This window comes from Primulina tabacum, chromosome 14 (assembly GCF_025594145.1).
Source record: "Primulina tabacum isolate GXHZ01 chromosome 14, ASM2559414v2, whole genome shotgun sequence".
NCBI lineage: Eukaryota > Viridiplantae > Streptophyta > Magnoliopsida > Lamiales > Gesneriaceae > Primulina > Primulina tabacum.
In genome coordinates this window covers 37,147,265-37,173,176 of record NC_134563.1, presented here as the reverse complement: position 1 = coordinate 37,173,176, position 25,912 = coordinate 37,147,265, and the positions used below count along the sequence as shown (strand labels likewise).

Here is a 25,912-nt window from a genome sequence, read left to right as displayed (position 1 = left end):
AAAAGTTGAGGGACTAAAGTGCAAATATGGAAAATTGAGTGGGACACTTGGCTTTCTTATGCAACTTGATATATATATATATATATATATATAATGTTATTTCCCTCAAACTTCAGAAGAAAGAATCGAGAACTCCAGAGCAAATTTCCCTCAAAGTTATTCGTACTGTAGAATTTCGATTTTGGCAAATTCGGTTATTAGAATTTAAATCCGGACACAGTTCTGTGATCCTCTCATCGACAGCTACAACTGGACGTAAGTTTTATTGAGTTCTGTTATCATTTGAATTTATGATATTGGAGAAATTATTATTTGATCATTATTATGTGTTATGGGAATACTACACATCGTAGAATTGAAGTCAGATCGAAGAACAGATTGATTATGGAATTGTTATGAATTTCTGATTATATGGACTGAAAACCGGACAGATTTAGATTATTGATTGATTACAGATTGTATCGCATATGGGTTATGATTTGTAATTGATATTTGTTGATATGGTATTTACAAGGATATTGAAATTGTGTCGTTATGCCGATGATTTGAATTAAATTCAGATTAATCAGATTCAGTATTGAATTGAGAATGAAAGGTTGATATTATTATTCTCGATATGTCATTTCAGATTTACAGAGACAGTCTTGAGTTCAGAACGTATATTGCTTCAGACCGAGACTACGAACGAAAGGTATACGTCAATGTGGTATTGGGAGATCGACTCAAGTAGGATATACTCGAGTTTCCCTAAATCACATACTTATTGTTGTTATATGCATTGATTTGATTTTATATGTTGTTCTATGGATTTATAGGAAGCATGTATTAGACGAATATTAGACGAGTGATCTTGTGACAGAAGTGCCTGATAGTGGTGGGATCGCCACGGGCATATTGCACGATGTCACAAGATAGTGTATTGGCGATAGTGCCACAGTCTGTGACGGATAGGTCAAGACACTTGATGTTTGGTTATATCGACGTGGATAGAATCGGGGTTTCTTCTATTACTGTTGGTCGATATAGGAATACCAACATCTGAAAACCGGGATTCCTAGACTAGGATTGAGTATAGTATGAGTCGTGGAGTCACGAGGATAATTGACAGTTTGATATTAATTATGTTTCAGACTTTGATATATATATCTGATATCTGTTTCATGCTTTATATTGATTATATGATTGCATGTTCATTGATTTATACTGGGATTATATTCTCACAGGAATTATCCGGCTGTTGTCGTGTTTGTATGTGTGCATGACAACAGGTGAGACAGGATCAGGGTCGAGGAGATGACGAGAGATCATGATTAGAGTGGAGAGCATAGACTTTGAGGTTGCTGTAGATAGGGTTTGAACACTTGATAGCTAGTTGTTGAACCTTAGTCTATATTGAATATATGATGTACAGGACTTGTACCTTATTTTATACTGATATGTGTAATAGTATGAGTATGATTTTCATTACGTTCCGCATTTTAAAAAAAAAAATTAGACCCTGTTTAGTATAATTGATTAAATTGTCCTAATGATAATTAAGAGTATGATTAGCGTACGGGTCCCCACAGATTTCGTAATTCAACTTTTTTTTTTTAAACCGATAAGATCATGTTATGAATATAAATTTCTTCGTCCAAACTATATCTAATATTTTGTTCAAAGTTATACTTTTATATTTGTAATAATGAAATTGGATGTATTAAATCGAACCATTAATTAACAAAATATTAAGTTTCGGAAGAGTGAAATGTGCAACAAAAAGTCAAATTATTTTTTGGCAAATATTTTAAATTATAGGAGGTGCATGACTCAGAGTAATAATATGTGAAGATATATATAATACTCATATTTCGTATTAATTAATATTTTCTAGAAAACATTTTTTTCAAGATAACTTTGATTATCCAAAGACGTCAAATTTTTTTTAAAAATGAATTATTACATTCCCAAAAAAATAGGAATATAATTGTTGCATCATAGTTAGAAACGTCACATGCATTCTCCTCAACATGGTAATTAATTTTTTTGGAAAAAATAATTAATACATTACTACAACCGAGTGGGTGTCAATTTCCACGGCGAAGTATAATTTTTTTACAAGATTTAAATCGAAATAGGGGACAGTTAATAATTGAAATTAATATGAAAACTCCACTTACTTCTTAATATTCGTGTCCGATGGAATGATAATTGATATGCTTCACTCCATTAATAATTTTAATATTTCAGGATATTTTATATAAATAAATTTCGAACGCATGTAATTTTTTATAGAATTTTTACTTCACCCTGATTGTTTTTGCTCTTGTATACAGTATACTCCAAAATCTTTGATATTCCAAATTTTGTTAGTAAAAGCTTAATATATATTATAGAACTATAGATTAATAATAACTGTAATATATCATTTATAAATTTCTTTCACTATAATTTGATCGTCTGTTCATAGAATTCTTCATTTTCGTCCTAAAAAATGAGGGATGAATGAATAATCCAATACGTATGCAAGTCCAAACAAACCTATTTCTTATAGAAAAATGTTCTTGGCTTCTTATTTAGCTGATTAACGACACCATAAAACTTTGATAGACTTATTTGATTGTAATGGTGATAGTCAAAACCAGTAGATCTCGTTAATAAAACCTTGCTAAATCAGAACCTATCGTTAATATGTTAAATGTTACCGTTACTTTAACAAGTACGAGTATTAAATGCTTCATTAAATGGTGAACAAAGTCATTTAATACGTTTTACCAAATGTGGTATTGCAGGAACTTTTTTAGGCGATAAAGTTGATTCTATCAGAAGTCAAAGAAGCCGTTTTGTTTATAGACGTTGGATTCAAGATTTCTATAAATGCACAAGATCAACGACGTTTATAGGTTACCAAAAAAACTACGAGCACATTCTCTAACATACGAACGTTGATTTGAGTACTCAGAACTTCTTACCATCTTCAAGCTCAATATACAGAAAACCAGCACACGCTTCATATTAGTTATCTGATCTTTTAAAATCATATTGTGCTGACTGTCTTTTACTTTCACTACAAATATATTCATGTTACTATATCTTTGAGAAGAGTTTGTAATCTGGAAAAGAGTATTTTCTAGAACTTTGATGTATTCGTTTTATTGTGCTGAGATATTAAGAGTTTCAGTAGGCAAAAGATAAGTCATGCTGAAGTGGGTGTGTACAAGTGTTGTACTGTAAAAACCAAAGTCTTTTAGTGATACATTCTGGAAACAAAAGAAGGGGAAACGTAGAAGATTTTATCTTCGAACTTCCATAAACAACCATTGTCTACTGCCTACTGATTTATTGTATTTCACCGTACTTCATCGGATCGCTTTCGCACTTTTTATTGTGATCTGGTGGACTTACTCTTGAACAAGATTAGCTATAATCTCTAACAGGATTCTAGCACCATTTGCAACAACGACCATTAAAAGAACGAGTTTATTCACCCCCCTCTAAACTCTATATCGATCCCCAACAAGTGGTAAAACAGCTAAGGTCATGGGTTCGATTCTCATTGATTGCAAGGAGTGCAATTATTGGGAGGGAGATTGTTGGGTGCAATAATTGTCCCTGCTTGGTAGAGCGATTGAACTGTGATGCTTGAGCTGCTGTGCTGTTTAAAAGATTTGAGTTGCACCATTACTATTAGTTATAGCTTTTGGTAAAGAGTGAAATGTGCAACAAAAAGTCAAATTATATTTTGGCAAATATTTTAAATTATAGGACAGTGTAAAAAAACGGATGAATTAGCGACGGTTTTACTCAAACCGTCGCTATAATAGCTATAGCGACGGTTTTCTTAACAACTGTCGCTAATCAAAATAAGCGGCGGTTTACTAAAAACCGCCGCTTTTTTAGCAACGGTTTATAGCCAACCGTCGCTATTGTAGCAACAGTTTTTAATACACTGTCGCTAATATTGCGACGGTTTGACTAAACCGTCGTAGATTGTGCGACGATTGTTAATAAAACTGTCGCTAATCAGCGACCGTTGCTAAAATAGCAACGGTTTATTGTAAACTGTCGCTAATACTGCGACAGTTTTTAATAAACTGTCGCTAATCTTGCGACAGTTTACTAAACCGTCGCAAATTTGTGCGACGGGTGTTTTAACCGTCGTCTTTGGCGACGTATATAATGAAGTCCGTCGCCGCCATATATGCGGCGGTATAATACAAGCCCGTCGCAATATACGGCGACAGTTTTTGAGCAGTCGCTCATAGCGACGGTTTTGATGCCCGTCGCCAATATCGACAGTTGTCCACCAACCGTCGTCGATTTATCCGAAATAAATCGGCGACGGTTTGTGCCCAACCGTAGCTATTAACAACGGTTTTTATCAACCGTCGCGAAAAGCAACGGTTATGCATAAACCGTCGCCAATCTAGATCGGCGACGATTTTCGAAAAAGCCGTCGCTATTGGCGACGGTTAAATATCTTTTCGTCACGACTAGCGACGGTTTTTTCAAAGACCGTCGTTATGATTCTATATATACCGAGGTTCGCGAACATTTTTCTTAAGCGATTTTCGCCTATCTCTGGTAGTAGCGAAACTCTATAAATTTTTCGAAGTTTTGGTTTTTTATTTTGTACTGACATTTTTTCGTATTTATTTCGTAGATTTGCTAGTCAGTACAATCTTCCAGCGTTACGTGGAACTGCATATTTTCGCGCACATCAGGTTTTAAAGCTTTTTTTTTACAGAAAATTTAATACATGATTTTAATTTTTTTGAATAGTTTATTTTTGAATTTTATGGCAGTGTATATATACAAACCGTCGCTTCATTAAACGACGGTTTTTTAAAAAAACCGCCGATCGATTAATATAACGACGGTTTTTTACAAAAACTGTCGCTTAATATAGCGACGGGTTTGTAAAATCCGTCGCTTGGAGAAGGCGACGCTAGCTCCAGTTACGGACCGTCAAACCGTCGCGAAAAGGTTAAAGAAACCGTCACTTTAACCTTTTCGCGACGGTTTGACCGTCGCTAATTTTTTTATTTTTTTTGTAGTGGGAGGTGCATGACTCAGAGTAATAATATGTGAAGATATATATAATACTCATATTTCGTATTAGTTAATATTTTCCAGAAAACATTTTTTTCAAGATAACTTTGATTCTCCAAACACGTCAATTTTTTTTTTTTAAAAAAATTGAATTATTACATTCCCAAATAAATAGGAATATAATTGTTGCATCATAGTTAGAAACGTCACATGCATTCTCCTCAACATGGTAATTAATTTTTTTGGAAAAAATAATTAATACATTACTACATTAATGGCGACATAAAGCTAATAATGAGATCCTACCTATGTGGGTACTACTCTCACTTCATTTCAACGGGTAAGATCTTGCTACACATACAATTTCAAAAAAAAAAGTGGGTCCTATATATGCATGGGCAAATCTTGGTCATCTATCATATCATGGGGGCAATGCCGACAATAAAGCAGTAGTCAATCCTCTTCAGATGGTAATTTTATATTTTTTTGTTTTCATTTTTCATCATATGTAAGTCGCTACAGAGGAAGGCAAAATGTACAGGTTAGAAATCATGAACGGAATCATGAATTAATCTTAAATTTAATTTAAGATACCAAAACCGTTAATTAATATTAGATTTTATGATATTGTAATATACAGATAATTTATTGTATATAATTGGGTTTAATCCATGAGACCAACAAACTTATGTTGATGAGTTTTTTCTTGGGTCTATATTTTTAGATAAAATAAAAAAAATTAAATTAATTATTTAATTTATAATCCTCCGGTATAACTCAAATCTATTTAATACTAGTACAGAACACTTGCAATGTGCAATAGCTATAAATTACTTAGTTCAAAGTTTTATGGTGTCGTTAATCAGCTAAATAAGAAGCCAAGAACTTTTTTCTATAAGAAATATGTTTGTTTGGACTTGCATTCGTATTGGATTATTCATTCATCCCTCATTTTTTAGGACGAAAATGAAGAATTGTATGAACAGACGATCAAATTATAGTGAAAGAAATTTATAAATGTTATATTACAGTTATTATTAATCTATAATTCTATAATATATATTAAGCTTTTACTAACAAAATTTGGTATAGCTTAGTGCCACAAAACTACGACGTAATCTATAAATCGATACTGTACTGAAATCTCGGTATACCATATAATTTCGCTATAATTGATATGCTAGTTATATGTACCGAAATTTTCGGTATACCGTTTGTATCGATATAAAATTTTCTTACATCGTAATTTTCGATATGATATACAGTATAAATTTTTCGATACGATACGATACGATACACCACTTCTACACACAATAATGTATTTACTATATATATACACTCATTTCTAAAGAATCTCACGTGATTAATTTTCTTATCTTAGACAGGGACCCTTTTTTATTTTGCCTATTTTGTGTGTGTGTTTTTTTTTTTTTGGGAAAAAATTTGTCATTAGGAGATTAGAAAGAAAGGATATACAATTTATATTTGCTTTTGTCTTATTCATTGCACCATTTTTCATTCGTTCCTCACCATTTTTATTAACGCACTCTTTGTTTTTCATTACAATAACTTTGATCCTTCGACACTCTAATTTTTCCATTAAGATGAATTGATCAGAAATATCCCATGTGAAAATGGGCCAGTAAATTAAACATAAAGCCAAAAATCATAAATATTGTGGAGCCCATGCATATCTATTTTTATTGTATTTCTCATCAAATCAATAATATACATATTAAAATTTATTTACGCAAAACGAAGAGAAACAATAAGATTTCTCTTCTCATTTTGAAATATTTAATGTTATTTTGACTTATTTTTTCTTATTGTTTTTTTAGATTTATTTTATTATGTGCAATATTTATTTGTTTTCGTTATAAGAGTTATGTCGGAGATCATCGGTGTCAAATAAGAAATATTCGATGATGATAAAAACAAGTACATAAAAAAAATTACTTATCAAGTTACAAAACAAATCAACTTACATGAATAAAATTGCATTTTTCACGTCTGTCATATTATATTAATCCTTTATGTATCTGCAAAATTAAATTATCATTCGTCATTAAGTGTAAACCCTCCTAATGAGATTGCCAACTCTCTTTGCTTGGACCACTTGAAATGGAGAAATTGTTTGGTCTGCTTATTTTGGACTTAGTTTTATTTTAGTGGTTATAATGCTTAAAGTAATTTTTGTACTCTTATCCCTTGTATATGATTTTGGATTCTATTTTTAGCCTTAGCTTGTTTCGATTCATTTCTATTATTGGGAGTGGGGTAAATTTTATATATATATAGATGTAAACATATATAAATATATACAAATGATAGGGTCTGCCCATTGCCAAGCAGCTAGGCTTGAAAATGAAGGCTGATGGAGATAGGCAACCAAATTTCATATCATTCGACCACATTTATATAATTCCTCATGATCACATACTTATTGAGAATTTAAAGTTCCTGGCATTTGATTTAGTTCTAGTGTTAATAATAATTATTATTTTATTATTTCATTCAAAAAACTAGATCGATTTTGCTGAAATATGAGTAGAATTAATTTCTAGTACAAACTCTTCGTCTCTGGTGAGCTTGTTTTACATGATTGGTCCAATATAATGGGACCCCTGGGTTCTCACGGTTGCTGCCGGCACGATTGATAGAGAGTTTGGAGGAACTTTAATGCTCGGCAATGGAGTTTCGGCCTCTGGTTCGTCCCTCTACCCTGGAAAATATCCCTTAAATTTCATCCAAATCGTTCTTTTAGGTGCCTGCGATGATGAAAAATCTCTCAAGAAGTTTAGGCACAAGATTGTTATCTGCGTGGACAACGGTGATCACCTGAGCGAACATGTATACTATGTCGGAAAAGCCAAAGTTGTAGGTGGAGTATTCATATCAAACGCCACAGATTCTGAGTTCAACACCACAGATTCTGAGTTCAACATTCAAACTTCATATCCAGCACTGTTTCTAAGCCTTGAAGAAGGCCAAAAGATTCTAGAGTACATCAGTAATGACTCAAATCCTACAGCAAGATTCTCCTTCCGAGAAACACGCCTTGGGATCAAACCGGCTCCAAAACTAGCGAGTTACAGCTCGAGAGGACCATCACAGAGCTGTCCATTGATACTAAAGCCCGACATAATGGCTCCCGGCTATCGGATCTTAGCCTCGTGGATTCCAAATTCTCCAGTAACAGATGCAGATGCACACCAACTCCTAAGTGACTTCAACATCATTTCCGGGACATCAATGGCTTGCCCAAACGCTGCTGGAGTGGCAGCCCTTCTAAAAGGGGCACACCCGAAGTGGAGCCCCGCAGCCATACAATCTGCAATGATGACCAGTTCTTATAATTTTGACAACACAGGAAATCCCATCAAGGATATGGGATTCAAGAACCGACACGCCACTCCTTTAGCCATGGGATTTCCTGTTTTGTCAAAATTATAAGAACTGGTCATCATTGCAGATCGTATGGCTGCGGGGCTCCACTCCGGGTGTGCCCCTTTTAGAAGGGCTGCCACTCCAGCAGCGTGTGGACAAGCCATTGATGTCCCGGAGATGTTGTTGAAGTCACTGAGGAGTTAGGTGTGCATCTGCATCTGTTACTGGAGAATTTGGAATCCACAAGGCTAAAGGAGTGGCTCCCGGCTATCTGAGCTTAGCCTCGTGGATTCCAAAGCATATAAGACAGCTGAGATCATAAAATTTGTCGTAGTAGTAGTATTAATAGAATTTAATATAAAACTGAATTTGGATGAGATTGCCATTTTTATGTCTCTGAATCCGTCTAAACTTGTTGTATGGGTAGTTACTTACACGGTGTTAAAAGCATTTGTTCGGTACCATCGGCAATTATTTCTGAATCCTATTCAAGAGAAAATGCTTTCTTGAAAGGCTTGTGGAATTAGAGGAAATCTTCTGCTTAACAAAATGATGAAGGAATACTACAGATACTCATTTGCAAAAGCTTAAATTATCAACATGTAGAAATGATGGTTCCGATATTTATTTAGTTTCATGATTTAATGGACCCTGTTTAAAATTTTTGGCATTACAGATGAAATGGTTTTATCAAAGAAGAAAGACTCAAACAAACGTTATAGTGTCAGTGATCGGCGACAAGATTCCTTTGTATAGAAACGGCGCAAGTCTGAGCATTCCAACCGGGATAACCACCCTACCACTGCCACTCAAGTTGGATTTCTCGGTTCGATCAAGAGCATATATATTGGGTAAACTTGTGAAGCCAAAATTCTACAAGAAGATTGAGTGCGCAGTCGTCTAAGATCCCAAGAAACTTAACGTTCCCATCTCGCTAAAGAATTCATGCACATATGACTAGTTCTGGAGCATTTCAAGTAAAGATATGTGTCTCGCAACGTTCAATTTTATTATAAAGTATGCAGTTGTGCGGCAGAGGCTGGATTCTTAATGGGTGTACATGAATTTGGGCATTATTCACGTCAATTGTCTAGAAAGCGGAGTGAGATTTAAATAGTTACGTTGTATCATTTTTTCATGTCATGAAGTGTGTATATATACAGGGAACAACTGAGACTCCTTTCTCTAAAGTATGACTGAATTCTCTTAAATTCTCGTGATTTTCATGCAGGATGATTCACGTTTCTAAATATTTTTGATAAAGGATTCAGATTTATTGTATAAAAATTCAGATAACAAGACAATGATTGTCTACATTGACTAGGAGAGAAGGATTATAGAGAACTTCAAATGAATAACAAAATAATTTTTTTCAAAAAAAAAAAAAAACATACCAGGGACTACAAAACAAAATTCAAACGAGTGCTGTAAAAAAATACGAAACAGATAAATTTTGCATGGCTTTCCTTCTTCTCTTTTTATCTCCTGCAACGAGTGATAGCGGAGCATCCTCTGGTGTACGGGTGCACCGGCCCACTAGCTCCGAAACAATTATGGGTATAATATGATCTTCCTGATCGGGGCGGGCATGGTACCCGATCCGCAGTCAGCGCCCCGTACGAAATGTAGTATCTTCCCGGAGCCGCGTGTGCACTCCAGTACAGCATTCTACGACGCATGGAATCATGATCTTCTACACTTCCTTCCCAATTTAGGGTTTCGTTCCCCGTCTGAATGCCGGAATAGTGATCGGCCCCGGAATCGACGTTCCGATTGCTGAAAGTAGACAGGATGAGGAGGATTAGTACTAGCTTTGTTGCAGCCGCCATGCCCGTGGGGATGTGAAATGTGTGTGTGCCTTCGGATGGACGTAATTAAGGGAAGTCACGTGGAAATACGCCGACTGCAGCAAAGCTTTTGTCTGCTGGTATTCATCTTCCTTCATTGACGATGTTTAATGCTTTGTCTCCTTCATATGTATATATATTTGTTAATATATTCAAATTAAATCACCTTAAATTCTGGATGTACCCATCAAAATTACATGTTTTATGATACATATGTGCCCATCTAATCTAAAATTATGAAATAATTGAGAAAAATTCAATTTACGTGTTGGGCACAAGAACCAGCTTCATCATGTTATTTGCAATTGAAATTATTTATCAAAGATGTCATAAAAATTATACTCGTTATATAATTATACTCGTTATATAAAATAGATGAATTGAGTTGATACCCTGTCAAACTACACACTAAATTAACTTAGACCCGTAGGGTAGATTGCACCATCATCTAAGATAGGTTAATTGAGTTAATTAGTAATTTTTCAACTCGCCTAAAGTCGGACCGACCCCCAGTAGGAAAAGGAATTGGAATGGCTGGCTTGTTTATACATCTCGAATATTTAACAAAATTCAAGAGAAAATGGATGCTTGAGGTTGATAAGTAACTCCTCACTACCAATTAATTCCTAACTGAATCCACCAAACTTAACAACTCCATTAATATATACCAACATTTGATAAGTAATAAATTTCCCCCTTTTTTAACTTTAAATTTCAAAATTTAAAACTTTCCATATTATAATCCGCAAATAATCATGTGGTTCTAAAACGTACAAATTAACAAATATTCACAGGGTTTTAATTTGTTCATGCTATTCACGTGAATAGTATCTTTAACTCATTCAGCGCATGACACTTTGTTCAGTGAATAAATCATGATTGATCATAATTATCACTCAGTACGCGTGTCATGTGTTGAATGGATGAAAACACTACCGATAAAGATAGCATCTACCAATTATTTGTATACAAAATATATATTTATTAATTAATAAAACGTCGAAGGAGCTTAGATTACTCACACCCCAAAACGAGTTGGATGCATTAAGCATTTATGTGGCAATCAAGATCAGCCTCACGAAGTTTACGTGTTTACAATTAATTCACTAAATATGAAATCATCACACCTACTATCCAATCAAATGCGAGAGAATCAATAGATTTGTTTTTTTCCACTATATTCTTTTTTCTCGAAATTCAGGAAATTATTGTTATTATTTCTTTCTTTTTTAAAAAAAGAAGAAGATGCAAGAGTAAATATAATCCACTAATTACATAAGGAAATAAAAAGTCCACCTAACCCCACAATACTCGCAACTTTGATTTTAAAAGAATATATAATTGAGAATGAGTAGGTCTTTTGTGAGACGATTTCACGAATCTTTATTCGTGAGACGGGTCAACCCTACCAATATTCACAATAAAAAGTAATATTCTTAGCATAAAAAGTAATACTTTTTCATGAATAACTCAAATAAGATATCCGTCTCACAAAATACGACCTGCGAGACCGTCTCACACAAGTTTTTACCATTGAATTTTTGTTTCCAGATATAATGTATTGTTCTATTTACCACTAGTTTTTATCATTTATATTTTTGCAATATCTTAGAGCCACTAATTTTAGTTTCGAAAATGTATAAAAAAAAATTCTCCAAATACCTTTTCGGATTTTCCCTTGATTATTTTCTTTGTAATATAGATAGTAAAATAAATCTCAAAAAATAAAACTAGAATAACAAATTAGTTCAACATAATTAACCTTTATCTAATAAATTATTGCACATAATTTTTTTAATATTAAGAATTTACTTTGACGAATGGCGTGCCAAATATGATCACACAATACAGCTGTGTAAGTAGACAAAGTGGGAATAAGTGAAAATTAAATTAACTATGACTAAAATTGAAAAAGTATTTATATAATTGATAATATGTCTAAACATAAATTTATATATGTGAAACGGATCGATTTGATCGAAGAATAATACTTTACATAAAAATTAATAATTTTATGCTCGTGTCAGTATATATATATATTATAAAATTAATATGTAAAACGATAGTACAGAAGTTTTTGTAATTTTTAATTAATTTATTAATATGTGTAAAGAAATAACAAATCTGTATAATTGAGATTAAAATAATAATAATATTAGAAGTTTTGGGACTAAGCGTCGAATTAAATACGATGAACAAAAAATATTACTGGACATTATATATACAACAAATGAGCTCACGAATATTCTTTTCATATTTTTATTTATTTTTATTATTATATGTGCATATAAATTTATAATATTTTACTTGATATTTTAGAATAGTAATGCATGTTATTAAATTATTCAAATTTATTATTAGAAACTTAATAATAATTGCCGTAAAAACTTTCATGATGCCTATAATTTTTTTTTCCTAAAATATTTTTGGTTACTATTAAATTGAAATACTTAAAAATAAAAATATGGGAACTAAAATTATATGACATTTTTTCTGCTGTTATATACTATTATGAAATTTCTACAGGCAACATGTTCACAATAATAATAATAATAATAATAATAATAATAATGGTTTCAAAAAATAATAATAAATAAATAAATAATTTATAATGGGAAGAAATGAAGAAATTTTCGAGATTTTGAAGTTCTAAATAGCAGAGAAAATAAAGTTTCTTTCGTATACTCCCAAACAGACCCTTCCCGTCGTTTCTCTGTGGTCTTCAGCCATGGCTTCTTTCCCTCAAAATCAATTCCAACAATTCCTTCAACATCCACAACAATCCAAACCCTACAGGTGACTGATGATTTTGAAACGCAAGCTTATAATAAAGCCCAATATTTCTTTTAATTCTGTAATCTGTTTTCAAGATTCATTTTTTTTGGGTTTTATTTCACAGAATTTTCTGTTGATTTAATACTGTATTTGTTCCCTTTTGCAGAGATTTGTATAACAATAACATGGAGGGTCAGATTTCGCAGCAAGTGACCTACTTTAACACCCCTAATCTCCTTGAACACCATCCCCCTTACATCCCTCCCTGTATTGTCTCTGATGTTTGTCTAACTTCTATTTGTTCATGAAATTTGAGCTGTGTCTTCTCCCCTAACGCCACTTTCTCTCCTTTTTTCCAGTTCAAGTTCAAGGGTTGGCTCCTGGCCCGGTTGAAGAAGAAATCGGGCTCGATTTACAGTGGAATTTCGAGACGGAGCCCCAGAAAAAGAGGCCCAAAGAACAAGTGTTCCTGGAGAACAGTAATGATTATAATAAGAACAATAGTAACTCCCAGATATCCTCTGTGGATTTGTTGCAGGCCCGATCTGTGTCAACTGGGCTCGGGCTTTCATTGGACAACAATCGATTGGGTTCTTCAGGTGACACGGCTTTGATTGGGCTTGTTGGGGATGATCTTGAACGCGAGTTGCAGAGGCAGGATTTGGAGTTTGAGAGATATATCAAACTTCAGGTAGGATATAATGGCTATTATTTTTATATATTTTTTTCTGAATGTTTGTGTGTGTTTGTTTGCTTTTTTTCCCTTTTTTTTCCCTCAATTGTGATTTAAGTATTTGGTTATTATTTGAACATTTTTGCTCATCAATATATTGTTTTTTCCTTGCGAGTGTTTTACAGTGCTGTGAGGAAGAAAATTGGCAACTTTGACGTACTATGCATGAATATTGAAAATATAGTCTCAAGTAATGCCATAGTATTTAAAACCTATGAGTTATGCGCTAAGATCACAGCTTTTCAGCTCAGTATAACATTTGTTTTACTGTTATTTGATAGTCTGCAAAAGACTCATAGGGTTTTATATAATGAAATTTTCTTCGAATAATTATATCATGTGTAGATTATAGCATATCACTTAATAAAGTGTGTGCCTCCCGGTCTTGGACCTATGCTTTAACATATTATGGTCTTTAGTGTGTCTTTTGCATCAAATGACTCTGAGTTATCTTAGTTCATATGATGAATACCAATGGTTAGTCATTTATGTTTTAAGTGATTTCCTCATGTTCTCGTTGATATGCTCCACCTCACCTTGTGTGACTTTGACTTTGTTATAAGATTCCATACTGGAAAATGTATGTGTTTATTATTTATGTCGTCTAGATACAGTAAACTCCTAGTTAAGTTAGATAGAAAATCCTAGTTTCAGATTGTCGTTGAAGTTAACAAAGCACTGTAGTTTTTTTATAGTTTATTTACCATGCCTTGAAGTAACAAGGCTTCACATAGCCAAACCTTTGATAATCGACGACTTTTCTGGCATGACAAACTGGTCAGAAAACAGCGAGTCATGTCATTAGTTTTTAAAGATTTGATTATGTATAATCTCAGTTGCCTTGCTGTTTCGAGGTGAGGACTCCTACTTGTGCCGTATTGGGTGGGAAGAAGAAAGTTCTTTAGAGGGGTTCATAAAGAGCGTCTGGCCACCATTTGTTTAATCACTTTGGATAGCTGACTTAGCCATATTAATGGCTGTTCATATTTTTTGTCATAAGGCACATATAATGTGCTTATGGGTCTAGACATGTTAGTTTGGTTTTGCTTTATGATATTCTGGTAAAAATAAGATTTATTAGATTATTTTTTGAAGCATCCTATAATCAAATTGCAAATATTCTCAAAGCATTGTTCTTGTAACTAGTTCTCCTACTCTAAACTTCATTAATTATTAATATATTAACGTTGAGAAAGTGACTGCATTCTAAATTAAATCTTCAGTTTAAAACTAAAGCCCCCAATCATTTAAGAAAAATGGCCTTTTGTAGTTTGCACTAGGATGAATTTCCCATTCTTGGTAAACATGTTAGCGACTATATTTTTCAATAACAGCAAATAATCACTTTAACACACTTTCTTTTTGTAAAACGCTTGAATATCTGACTCTAAGTTTGTATGAAAATCATGTCCAGTGTTTATGCTAATATTTTAGTCCAGTTAAAGTAGGTAAGTTCATTTAACTCTGGTTTTGGCATTAATAGATTATCATTGCTTACTTATGGTAATAGGGTGATCGTCTGAGGCAAGAGATTTTACAGAAGTTTCAAGCAAACCAATTGCAGACAATCTCATATGTAGAGCAAAAGGTCCTACAGAAACTCCGGGAGAAAGAAGCGGAGGTGGGAGATATCAACAAGAAGAACATGGAACTGGAGTTGCGAATGGAACATCTCGCTTTGGAGGTCAATACCTGGCAACAACGTGCAAAGTATAACGAGAACATGATCAACACCCTCAAGTTTAATCTGCAGCACGTTTACGAACAAAGCCGAGACAGTAAAGAAGGTTGTGGAGACAGCGAGGTAGATGACACAGCCTCTTGCTACAATGGTCGTCCTGTTGACTTTTGCCCTTTTTTCAAGGATATCAACGAAATGAAGGAGATGATGATGTGTAAGGTTTGTCGAGTTAAAGAAGTGTGCATGCTTCTTTTACCTTGTAAGCATCTGTGCCTGTGTAAAGATTGTGAAAGTAAATTGAGTGTTTGCCCGTTGTGTCACTCCTCCAAGTATATAGGAATGGAGGTTTATGTGTAATTTGATGTCATGAATCTGATGTAGCATTCTGTTGGATACATTTGTCAACCGTTCTATAGTAGTAAGACTGGTTCTTAACTAGAAGGAAAGTTGACATGTGTGTGCCTGAATCACTTTGTTTAACCATCTTGAGCGTTTATTATAATGTTATTTCAAGTTGACTTTCGACATTTTATCTCAGTAGCTTCTCGATGAGTCTGTGTACCTTTTGTATGGGATCTGTGATCTTTCTGTGACGAGCTGCGTTTATGTATTTGATGGGATCTGTAATCTTTCTGTGACGAGCCGCATTTATGTACCTGTCTTCTGGTTGATTGGTAGTGAATCATAATGCTTGTCGTCTGGATGATTTGTAGAGGATCAGTTAGGGCTTCTCGTTCTAACCGATTGAATATGCTATGAGTTTTGATTGAAAGTGTCACTTCAGTTGGACTTGTTTTGTACAACATGCTTGTATAAATCAAAATATTCAAGTAGAATTTAAAAAAAAAAAAACAAAGGAGAGACCGAGAGGCGCAAAGAGCCAGATATAGGCATTAGGCAGGCCCAGCCCTTATGGAGGGGTCTGAAGTGGGAGCTGTGAGCAGAGAAACAAAGGGAGGTCGAAGTATGTTCGATAACTTCCGTTTACCATGATACACTTTCTGGTTGTCTACATGAAATACATATAAATTCGCATGTATAAGATACATTCATTATTCACTCATTTTACCCAAATCAAGACGCGCGTTAATAAGTAAATTAATTTTTTTTTTCCTTCTCAATTTTTAGCATTGCAATTCAATCGATGGATTTGGACATAATGACATACAGTATCGAAATACTAATAAATTTATCATACATCAAACATTTATGACAATATCTACTATCACAGCTTAACTATCGTGAAATACAGAACTGGGATATCACATCGACGTTCAGCACTGGATCCATGATGTGGGCTCCAATTTAATCATGAAAATTCCCTTTCTTTCTTTCTTTCTTTCTTTTTCTTCACATAATATTTATCGTATATAAAAAGAAGAGAAACAAGAGAGAAAAGAATATCGGGTATGTATAATGCATGTGATCTTACAGCCTTTATGTTCCCCCTCTTATTGCAATATTCTAAAAAAATCATGCAAAAGCCACCATTTTCATTTCATCTCCTTTCTTCCGACGATCCACTTTTCTGTTCAATCATCTTTTAGACCGTACATTATTTTTTTTGCTGGATCTATTCTAAGCCAGAAACAATGAGCTCTCTTTTCTGTATTTAAGATAAGCACACACACATAAATCTAATATCTCCCAACTCTCAATCTTACAGTTTCGTGTACTATATTCAATAGAATTATTTGGTATAATATTTTTATACTATGTCACAATTTACTACAACTTTTGGTTGCATACACATTTTATAAAGGAAAAAGAAAGAAAGGAAAAGGAGAAAAAAAGAAAGATATTGTAAGATTTTAAAGGGAAGAAATCAAAGGAAACAACAAATTAAAGGTAAAAAAGAAAGCGTAGTAATGTTGCTCTCTGCTTTTAATGCATCTCTAATTAAAGAGTGTTTAAGAAAATGGGCTCTCTTTATTTGATTAGAAAGAATGAACCATGCAAGTTTTTATAACTTTAACCCTTTAGTATGGAAGACTCCTTTTGGACCAATTCATGACGCATAGGCTACTAGGATTTGTAAAAATTCGTCAAAACACAGCATGGGTGTCGGTTTGAATACGATAACGAAAATAAGTTCTGAAATTATATTTTATTTCTTAAAAAAAAATTTCAATAATGTATCAAGTTGCATATATGCATGCATTTGACCTAATTTGAATCTCACCGGAGGAATTTGCTTTTGTAGTGTTTTCTTAAAGGAAACTTTTGCATGGAGAAATCATCTTTTTATTATCCCAATTTATTCCAATTGCTTTCCCCTCCAATCACTACAATACCACTTTCTATTCCATTTTTCAAATTTAATTTGTGTACGTGCACTTTTCTTGGAACTGATCATACCGATGGTGCTTGATACCTGGTAATTTCGCACCCTAAAGGGTTGACAAAGTTACATATAATGGATACACAAATGTGCATGTCTTCCGAGAAAGAGAAAAAAAAATGCACCATTTTCACCAAATTTTACCTCACTTTAATTCATCAAATTGAGTTCATATATACTAACGAAGCAAATTATAGATATATTAAACATCGAATAACAAAATCTGAGACTGGTTATAAATATGACTCGCATGTACTCAACACGTGACCAGCTCAAACAAAAGTGGTACTTCATTAGTTCAACTTCATCCTATACATTCACCATGTCCCTCCAACTGGTGCACTACTTTTTCTGCAGTACATACTCTTCATGTTTCAGACTCACGAGTCTACGGGATCTGAGAGTTATTTCAAAATCCAGATGGGTATTGTTATAACATACATACGACTTCAAATTAATCAACTTATTTTCATGCCCTCTAGACCCTCACATTCAAGACATTTTCAGGTTAATCCACCCGAAGATCACTAGCTAGTAGTGATAACGGCACTCGCCATTTGTTCTATCAAAACAGAAGAAAAGTACGGCCACGGATAATTTTGATCCCTAGCTAGCTCCCTAACTTTTTTTCATTTTGTTGAGAATGCAACCAAAGTCCAACATTAAAAATACATGGAGAAGATCATGTGTTTATAAAATAGAAGATATCTTCATTGTTATAAGACATTTTAGGTAAAATTCAAAAACAAATTCACGAGGGTTTATGCCAAACGTGAACTGTATCATAATATTATAGATATATGTGACTTTTACTGTACAATAGTGGTATCAGAGCCACGATCTAGATTGTGTCATGTGGATGGAATCTTCGGATACATGCTTAAATGAAGGAGGTGAATGCTTCAAGTAAATTAGCTCGTGATGAGATCGAAGCAGCTGATGCTTCAAGTATTTCACATAAGATGTGTGTGCTTCCATTACAGTGAAGATGAGTGATCTCGATTGGAATATATCATTCTCCAAGTGGAGAAGATGGACGAATGAGATTAAGGGAATACCCAAACCATGAGAAAAATGGTGGACTTTTGTTTGTGACGATGATCGTTGGGAATGCAATCAAAGTCTCACGTTGGTTATACATGGAAAGATCATATGTTTATAAGATGAAAAATAATTCTATTAATATGAGGTCTTTTGTGTAAAGTGCAAAAATAAATTCACGTGGATTTATGCTCAAAGTAGACAATATAATTATGAATATATATGACTTTTATGCTACGTACAAGATATATATGACAACTCAAGTTTTGCCTCACGCCCTGCAGAAAGAGCCAATACAGTGTGTGAAAGAGAGTTTGAGAAGCGATACAACAAAGAACCTTGCAGCTTGTCGTGTACCGTTATCTTATTTATTCTCCTTCTTCATGACAACTAGCTGGCTTTCGGCCACTTACAGTAGGAAACCGTGCCTATATATATATATATATATTCACATTTATACTATACCACCATAAAAAGGATGCTACAAGCAAGACTTGAAAAATATTCTTTATTTCAAATAAGATATATTAGTCATCAAAGTTTGTCAGTTTTGTGTTATGGTCATATATATTCAAATTTAGATTTTGATCATGTAAGTTAGGTCGAGTTTGGACTTTGATCATTTTTTTATGGAATGATGATGTGCCATTAGACACGTCGACATTTTCTTATGAAAATATTTTCCTACGTCAAGTCATAATTTTTTTTAACTTAAATTTTTTTGAACTACTATAAAAGAAGTTAAAATTTTAAAAACTCGATATACAGAAACAATATAACCGATGATATCATACTCTATATATACATATATATATATATATCAGTTTTTGTCTGAGAGGGAGAAGTATGTGTGAAGGTTGCGTTGGTTTTAGCGTGAGGTCATGTGTTCAAAGATGTCTTTCCTTGAAAATCTCAACGTGCCATTATAAAAGTATGAATATATATATTTATATTTTTCGTTATTATGAGAGTATCGATCGGCAGTGGTCATGTGAGAGTTGGTGGAGTTTACGCATTTTTAATATGTACAAACATATCTATCCGATGCGTATTCTGTAGCCAATGTTTACTTTATGTGATGACCAGAGGTCATAAGCAAGATTCCATGTAATAAATAGCATTTGTTAACTTTATATAAGATATATTATTAATTAACATAAGAATTATTAGAAAAATTAATTTCATTAGATATCAACGTACTTATAATTCGAATATGAATATCTCATTGAAAAACATTTAGTGCAGATAATGAAAACATAAATTTATCGTCTTAATTAACTCAACACCCATGCAACCTCAAAATAATTAAATTTTCGAAATCCACCCCGACCAACTCAAACATAGAAGGAAAACCAAAATTTGCATTTGGTTCAAAGAATAATTAATCAAATGGTCCATGATTAATTTGGGGACACAATAAGTTTGAAAAACTAGTATAAGCCACGTGAAGCAAGAAATAATAATAATAATAATAATAATAATAATGAACAGAAGAAGAAGAAAGAAGATGAAAACTGTCGTCACTCCACAGGCTTTTTAAATCCCATCACGTAATTTCATAGGTGACTTTACCTCATATATTATTCTGTCAAAGAAGCATTCATAAACAAAAGTAGCTGGAGAATACAAAATGATGAGATTCCAACTTCTCTGTTCCTTTCTGCTTCATCTTATTTATTTATATATATATATATGTGTGTGTGTGTGGATCAATTAGCTCGTTTGACGTGAAGTGAGAACCAATGTCACCTTCTTCTACATCTTCACAATAAGTTATGACACACTGGGAGTTTGGGATAGAGTCATAGAGGGAATATTTTTGTTTTTTTCCCTAAATTGTCTCCTTGTATTTTATTTTCAACAAATTATGATGATATCAAAATTTTATCTCGAGTTTGATTGAGAGAGCGGTCTTCAAATCTTCTCACCTAAGTGAATCGGGTCGGTACTCTGGGTTGTGCACAGTCAGAAATAGGGTTAGGGGGTGTCGGAGAGTTTTCCGACGTGAACCCTCCGATGTTTAATTCAGTCCGGAGAGCAAACTTAAAAGATAGATACAGTAATGCTAAGTGAACAAGAGAATGAGAATGTGTTAAAACTTTGACCACTACCTAATATCTATAGAAGTAGAGATACTAGTTACCTTGTTGGCTAGGATTCTTGCTGAGGTAGATTCCTCCTTAGATAGAAAACCTCATACGATAGGACTCCTTAACCATGTCGATCGGGACTCTTAATGTCGGTTATGACTTTTGCTTTATCTCGATGAGATTTGATCGAATTTCGTATTTATTGGGACCTCTTATCTATTAACGAGAATATCTTGACATTCTCTAACCGCGTCAAGGCTCAGATTTCTCGGCCCCTTAGCGTGCTTGGACTTCTAGTAAGCATGGTCGAGGAAATCGGCCCTTAATGTGCTCGGACTTCTAGAAAGCATGGTTTAGGAAATAGGCCCTATTGGAGGTTCATAGACTCACATATAGGTTAGTACTTCTAACTATATGGTTGAGCTCAGTATCCAGTCTTTGATTAACAACGAGATGCGAGCCTTAAAAAACTAGGGCTAATTTTGAGATGAGCTTAGATGTGCTCTGATGTGTTAATTTCAAGGGACATCAAATTATATAGAATACATATTAATTAAAATGAAAATGAAAATGAAATGAAGAAGAAGAGGAGGAGGAGGAAGACGAACGCCCTACCCTCAAAGTATAAATCGAACCATGTCATCAACGATCGAATACGGTTTTTCGATAATTATTATTGATTTAAAATGCATAGAGATCATGAAGTGTGTGAAATTAGCATTGGGAATACAAAACTAGCACTTCTGTGAAACAGAACTCGGGGCTGAAAGTTCTTAAAGAGACTTTATCAAAGTTGGCCGACTAGAATGAACTCTATTCAAAACTTTCGAAACAACATATGGAGGATTTATTTTTCTGAATACTGAAAATACAAAAAGAATACCATACAAAAAAAGACCATGAAACAATTACTTTTTCCACACTGAGGATTTTTCAAGTTTATATGCGCACCGAGGATCCATGAACTAAGAAAATAAATAAAAGAGAGTATTATAAGCAAGAAAATGTGTCACGGGTTTGTTTAAGAAATCTCTTAACTATTTCACAGTTCTACGCACACTGGCGACACATATTCCTCTCTCACTACTTATATATAATAATATTATAAAAATAACATCCTACGCCTACCCAAAACATTTTTATTGAAATTGCTTCACTCCAACTCGTCAAAACCCCTCATTTTCAAGAGCCACTGAATACATTGTCCCTTTCAAGAAAGTTGAGCTTATTATCTTGAAATTTTTCAATGGCCTTGATGCTAGATAATTGTGAAGGGATATTTTTATCCTTGGATTCACACAAATCAGTCCCGGCTCCATTCTTGACCAAAACTTATCAGCTTGTTGATGATCCTAACACAGATCATATAGTTTCTTGGGGAGAAAATGAAGCAACTTTCGTTGTATGGCGTCCTCCGGAGTTCTCCCGTGATATTCTGCCCAACTATTTTAAACATAATAATTTCTCGAGCTTTGTACGCCAACTTAATACTTATGTAAGTTCCCCATTATATTGTTCTTAATTTTTTATCCACCTCGTTAATGGTTGTTGCTGCATGCAATAACGTTGCTGATTTGGGTTTCTTGATCCGTTTTTTGGGCAATGGTGGCATGTGAAACTAGGGTTTTCGAAAGATTGTACCAGACAGGTGGGAGTTTGCAAATGAGTTCTTCAAAAAAGAAGAGAAACATTTGCTGTGTGAGATTCATAGGAGGAAAACAGCTCCTCCGCCGCAAGTGGCTTCGAACCACCAATATCCCATCTCCGGCCAGAGTTTCTTCTCCTACCCCAGCCGAGTCAGCATGTCCCCTCCTGACTCAGATGAGCAGACACAGAATACTTGGTGTGATTCTCCTCCATTCTCCTCCCCCAATGGAGGCAACGCCCCAGTATACGGCGGAAACTCCTACAACAGCTCATTCATAGCAATTTCTGAAGACAACGAACGGCTCAGAAGAAACAACAACATGCTAGTTTCTGAACTAACTCACATGAGAAAGCTGTACAATGATATTATATACTTCGTGCAGAACCACGTGAAACCAGTGGCTCCAAGCAACTCATACCATTCCTCTTTATTTCTTAGCAACTCAAGAAACCTCTCTACTGCAGAAATTCCCTCGAATGGACGGCTCATCAATTCTGCAAAGGCCATCGAATCAGTTGCCGAATAGTACTGGGTTCAACCAAATGGGATCAAACTCAAAGCAAGCTAATGCTTCTCTTGGATCCTTTGACATTAACTGTTATACTCCAAGCAAGACTTCTCAGAGCACTGTGACGATTCTTGAAGATGGTGAACAGTACTGTAGAACTAAACTGTTTGGTGTGCCGCTGAATTCCAAGAAAAGATTGCACGCTGAATATAATTCTTCAATAGAGACAACTGACAAGTCAAGATTGGTACTTGAAAAAGATGATGATTTAGGATTGAATCTCATGCCTACATCCCATGTTAGCTTTTCCCCTTCAAGAAATCTTGAGCCTAGATAGATCTACCGTAAAATCTCTAGATTTTGTTTTGTTTCTGTTGTTTTTAGTTGTTATATGCTCCTCTAGCTATAGTAGAAGAGAAATCTTGAAACGAGTTTCTATTAGTACTTGGTATTTGTGTAAATATAACGGTTGTTCCAGTATTCTCTTGTTCACCCCAGCCACGAACGCTGGTGGATTTTTTTTAAAATGTTAAAAAAGATCAAATCAAGAGTTTCAAATCCTCGAAAATAATTTTGCCTTTTCAATTTTATGTTGGTTTATATTTGTTTCTTTTTTCCTAATATTTCCACTGTTTCTGGTTTTGTTTTAAAGACAGAGGGAAAGAGGAGGCTGAAGCTTGAAGCTTTTCTTCTTACAGTTCTAAATATAAAGAGAGATTTTAAAAGGCGCCAGGCTCGGGATGTCAATTTTCTTTGTCTTAGATCTGCTACCCCGATCCACACTGCATTAATTAGTATATCATACCCTATATATATATCTATCTTTAGTATTAATAATTTCTTTTGATAATGTTTTAAGAAAAAAAAAATAAAAGTGGGCTATTCTAGGAAAGCAAAATGGAGAAGAAACCGAATAATATATTGTTTGAAATGTTTCGATGAAAGCTTCGATATACTTCTTCTCACCGCCAGAAAACCTTTGCTTTTTCCTACTTTAAGTATCTGATCATTTTCTTTTAAACATATTAATTTCTTGAATCCCCATCCACCATCTAACCAAAGAAAAGAAAAAATTAAATTTATTTTGTAATATATAATGATTGGAATGTAACATATTCAGCAATCATGTTGATTGATGATATCTTATTGACCATTCCAATAAGCCCAATTATAAATATCTTCTAAATTCAGGGATATCCCATAGCAACATGTAGGTTGTCTGCATTATGATTTTAAAATAGGTCTCTTGTGAGATGATTTCATGAATCTTTATCTGTGAGACGGGTCAATCCTACCAATATTCACAATAAAAAGTAATATTTTTCATAGATGACCCAAATAAGAGATCTGTCTCACAAAATACGATCCGTGAGACCGTCTTACACAAGTTTTTGCCATGATTTTAATCCTCTGTTTAGTCATATTTCAGTTTAAATGTAATAACATTTTTTCACTCTAACCACTGCAAAAGTTATCCAAATAGTGAGCAATAAAATAAAATACATTATTTCAGGAGATGTTTCATGATCTTTTAATGAAAACGAATAAGATTCTTTGTAATGCCCGAGATGTGAGTTGGTAATCAGCAATTATTAATGCATGATTTGATGTATTTATCGAAGGTCGAAGAAGCGACGTTGCGATTCGATTTTAGTGCAAAATATATCGTTGGGACAGCAAAAACAGTTCACCCGCGGTTCAAAAGATAGTGCACCCGCGATCGTTTCTTATGAAATGTTGAAGGTTTACAGTAGCTTGACTGCACCCGCGGTATAAGAGTGAGCACCTGCGGTGCGACGTGCAACTTGAAAAATAAACCATGTGTCCCTTGCCATGCAATATAAGTGCTGAGTCTTCATTCTTCAGCATTTCTTCAGCAGACCACCAAAATAACTCCCATGAAACCTCAAGAATGCTCCTAGCTTAGAAATTAGCTTGCACAAGATCTCACCATCCGATTTTCGATCCGAGACTAGATTCGTGTTTCTCTCATCACCAGCTTCGAAAGGACGTAAGTATTATTACATTTCAGCATGTTTTGAAGTGAGATGATTGGAGAAATCAGATTTTGAGTACTATCATGTGTTCTTATGATTATGGTGAAATGATATTCGCAATCGGATCGTAGAACAGACATTGTATGCTATTGTTATTAATTTTCAGCATGTATCGAATTTGAGATATGCAGATTTCAGCATTGATAGGTGTTTATGATGAAGATTGTGAGCTATTGTGACTGATTATTGTTGTTTGAGATAACCGGTATCGCGAGATTGCGTTGTTATGCCGTCGAAATGTACCGAGATTGAATATTGATATGTACATGTATCGGTTTGAGTTGTAAATTGATATTGTGCTATTTGACATTGCCATTTCAGATTGATATCGGCAAGATTTGACTTCTAGACTCCGATCTTGCCAAAGACTGAACAACGAAAGGTATAATTCAATGTTTGATTGGGGAGATATAACTCGAATCAGATTCAGGTTTGAGTTTCCCACAAATCATATACTAGATTTCTATATCTTGCTATGGTTGTGCTTTATATTGATTTATATACAAGCATTGAGATAGGAGAGTCAATGGCAGATATGCCAAGTTCTAGACGTTTGGTGGTATCGAGGCATAGGAGAAGATCGACTCCGATTGTAGATATTCGATACAGACAGGACCGAAGTCTAGGAATAAGACGTACCGCCACCCCGATTGGGAGAGTAGGTGGGAGACTTGTTACGTCTTATTCATACCGGGATCCCTAGACTTAGATACGAGTCGAGTCAAAGATATGAGTTTGATTTAAGTGCTTTCCTTATATTGATTTCGTTCATG

At 34.2% G+C, this 25,912-nt stretch overlaps 1 protein-coding gene, 1 long non-coding RNA gene and 1 pseudogene across 2 annotated transcripts; all 3 read left to right on the top strand.

Annotated features, from left to right (window-relative positions):
* The first annotated feature begins 7,508 nt into the window (after positions 1-7,508).
* On the top strand, positions 7,509-9,330 carry LOC142525664 (uncharacterized). The gene is made up of 2 exons (XR_012815123.1): positions 7,509-7,742; positions 7,828-9,330. It is a non-coding gene; the product is annotated as an uncharacterized LOC142525664 (long non-coding RNA).
* Positions 9,331-12,891: 3,561 nt separating this feature from the next.
* Positions 12,892-15,981, top strand: LOC142525024 (putative BOI-related E3 ubiquitin-protein ligase 2). The gene is made up of 4 exons (XM_075629193.1): positions 12,892-13,061; positions 13,207-13,307; positions 13,400-13,731; positions 15,284-15,981. Exons 1-4 carry the CDS (start codon positions 12,994-12,996, stop codon positions 15,809-15,811), a joined length of 1,029 nt encoding a protein of 342 aa, XP_075485308.1. The 5' UTR covers positions 12,892-12,993; the 3' UTR covers positions 15,812-15,981.
* Positions 15,982-21,999: 6,018 nt separating this feature from the next.
* Positions 22,000-23,632, top strand: LOC142524561 (heat stress transcription factor B-4-like; annotated as a pseudogene).
* Positions 23,633-25,912: the final 2,280 nt, after the last annotated feature.

Bases quoted from the DNA above. Each gene is read 5' to 3' on its own strand.
- LOC142525024 (XM_075629193.1), top strand. From the start codon at position 12,994: ATGGCTTCTTTCCCTCAAAATCAATTCCAACAATTCCTTCAACATCCA. The intron at 13,308-13,399 runs GTATTGTCTCTG...CCTTTTTTCCAG, and splicing joins TCCCCCTTACATCCCTCCCT to TTCAAGTTCAAGGGTTGGCT. The intron at 13,732-15,283 runs GTAGGATATAAT...TTATGGTAATAG, and splicing joins AGAGATATATCAAACTTCAG to GGTGATCGTCTGAGGCAAGA.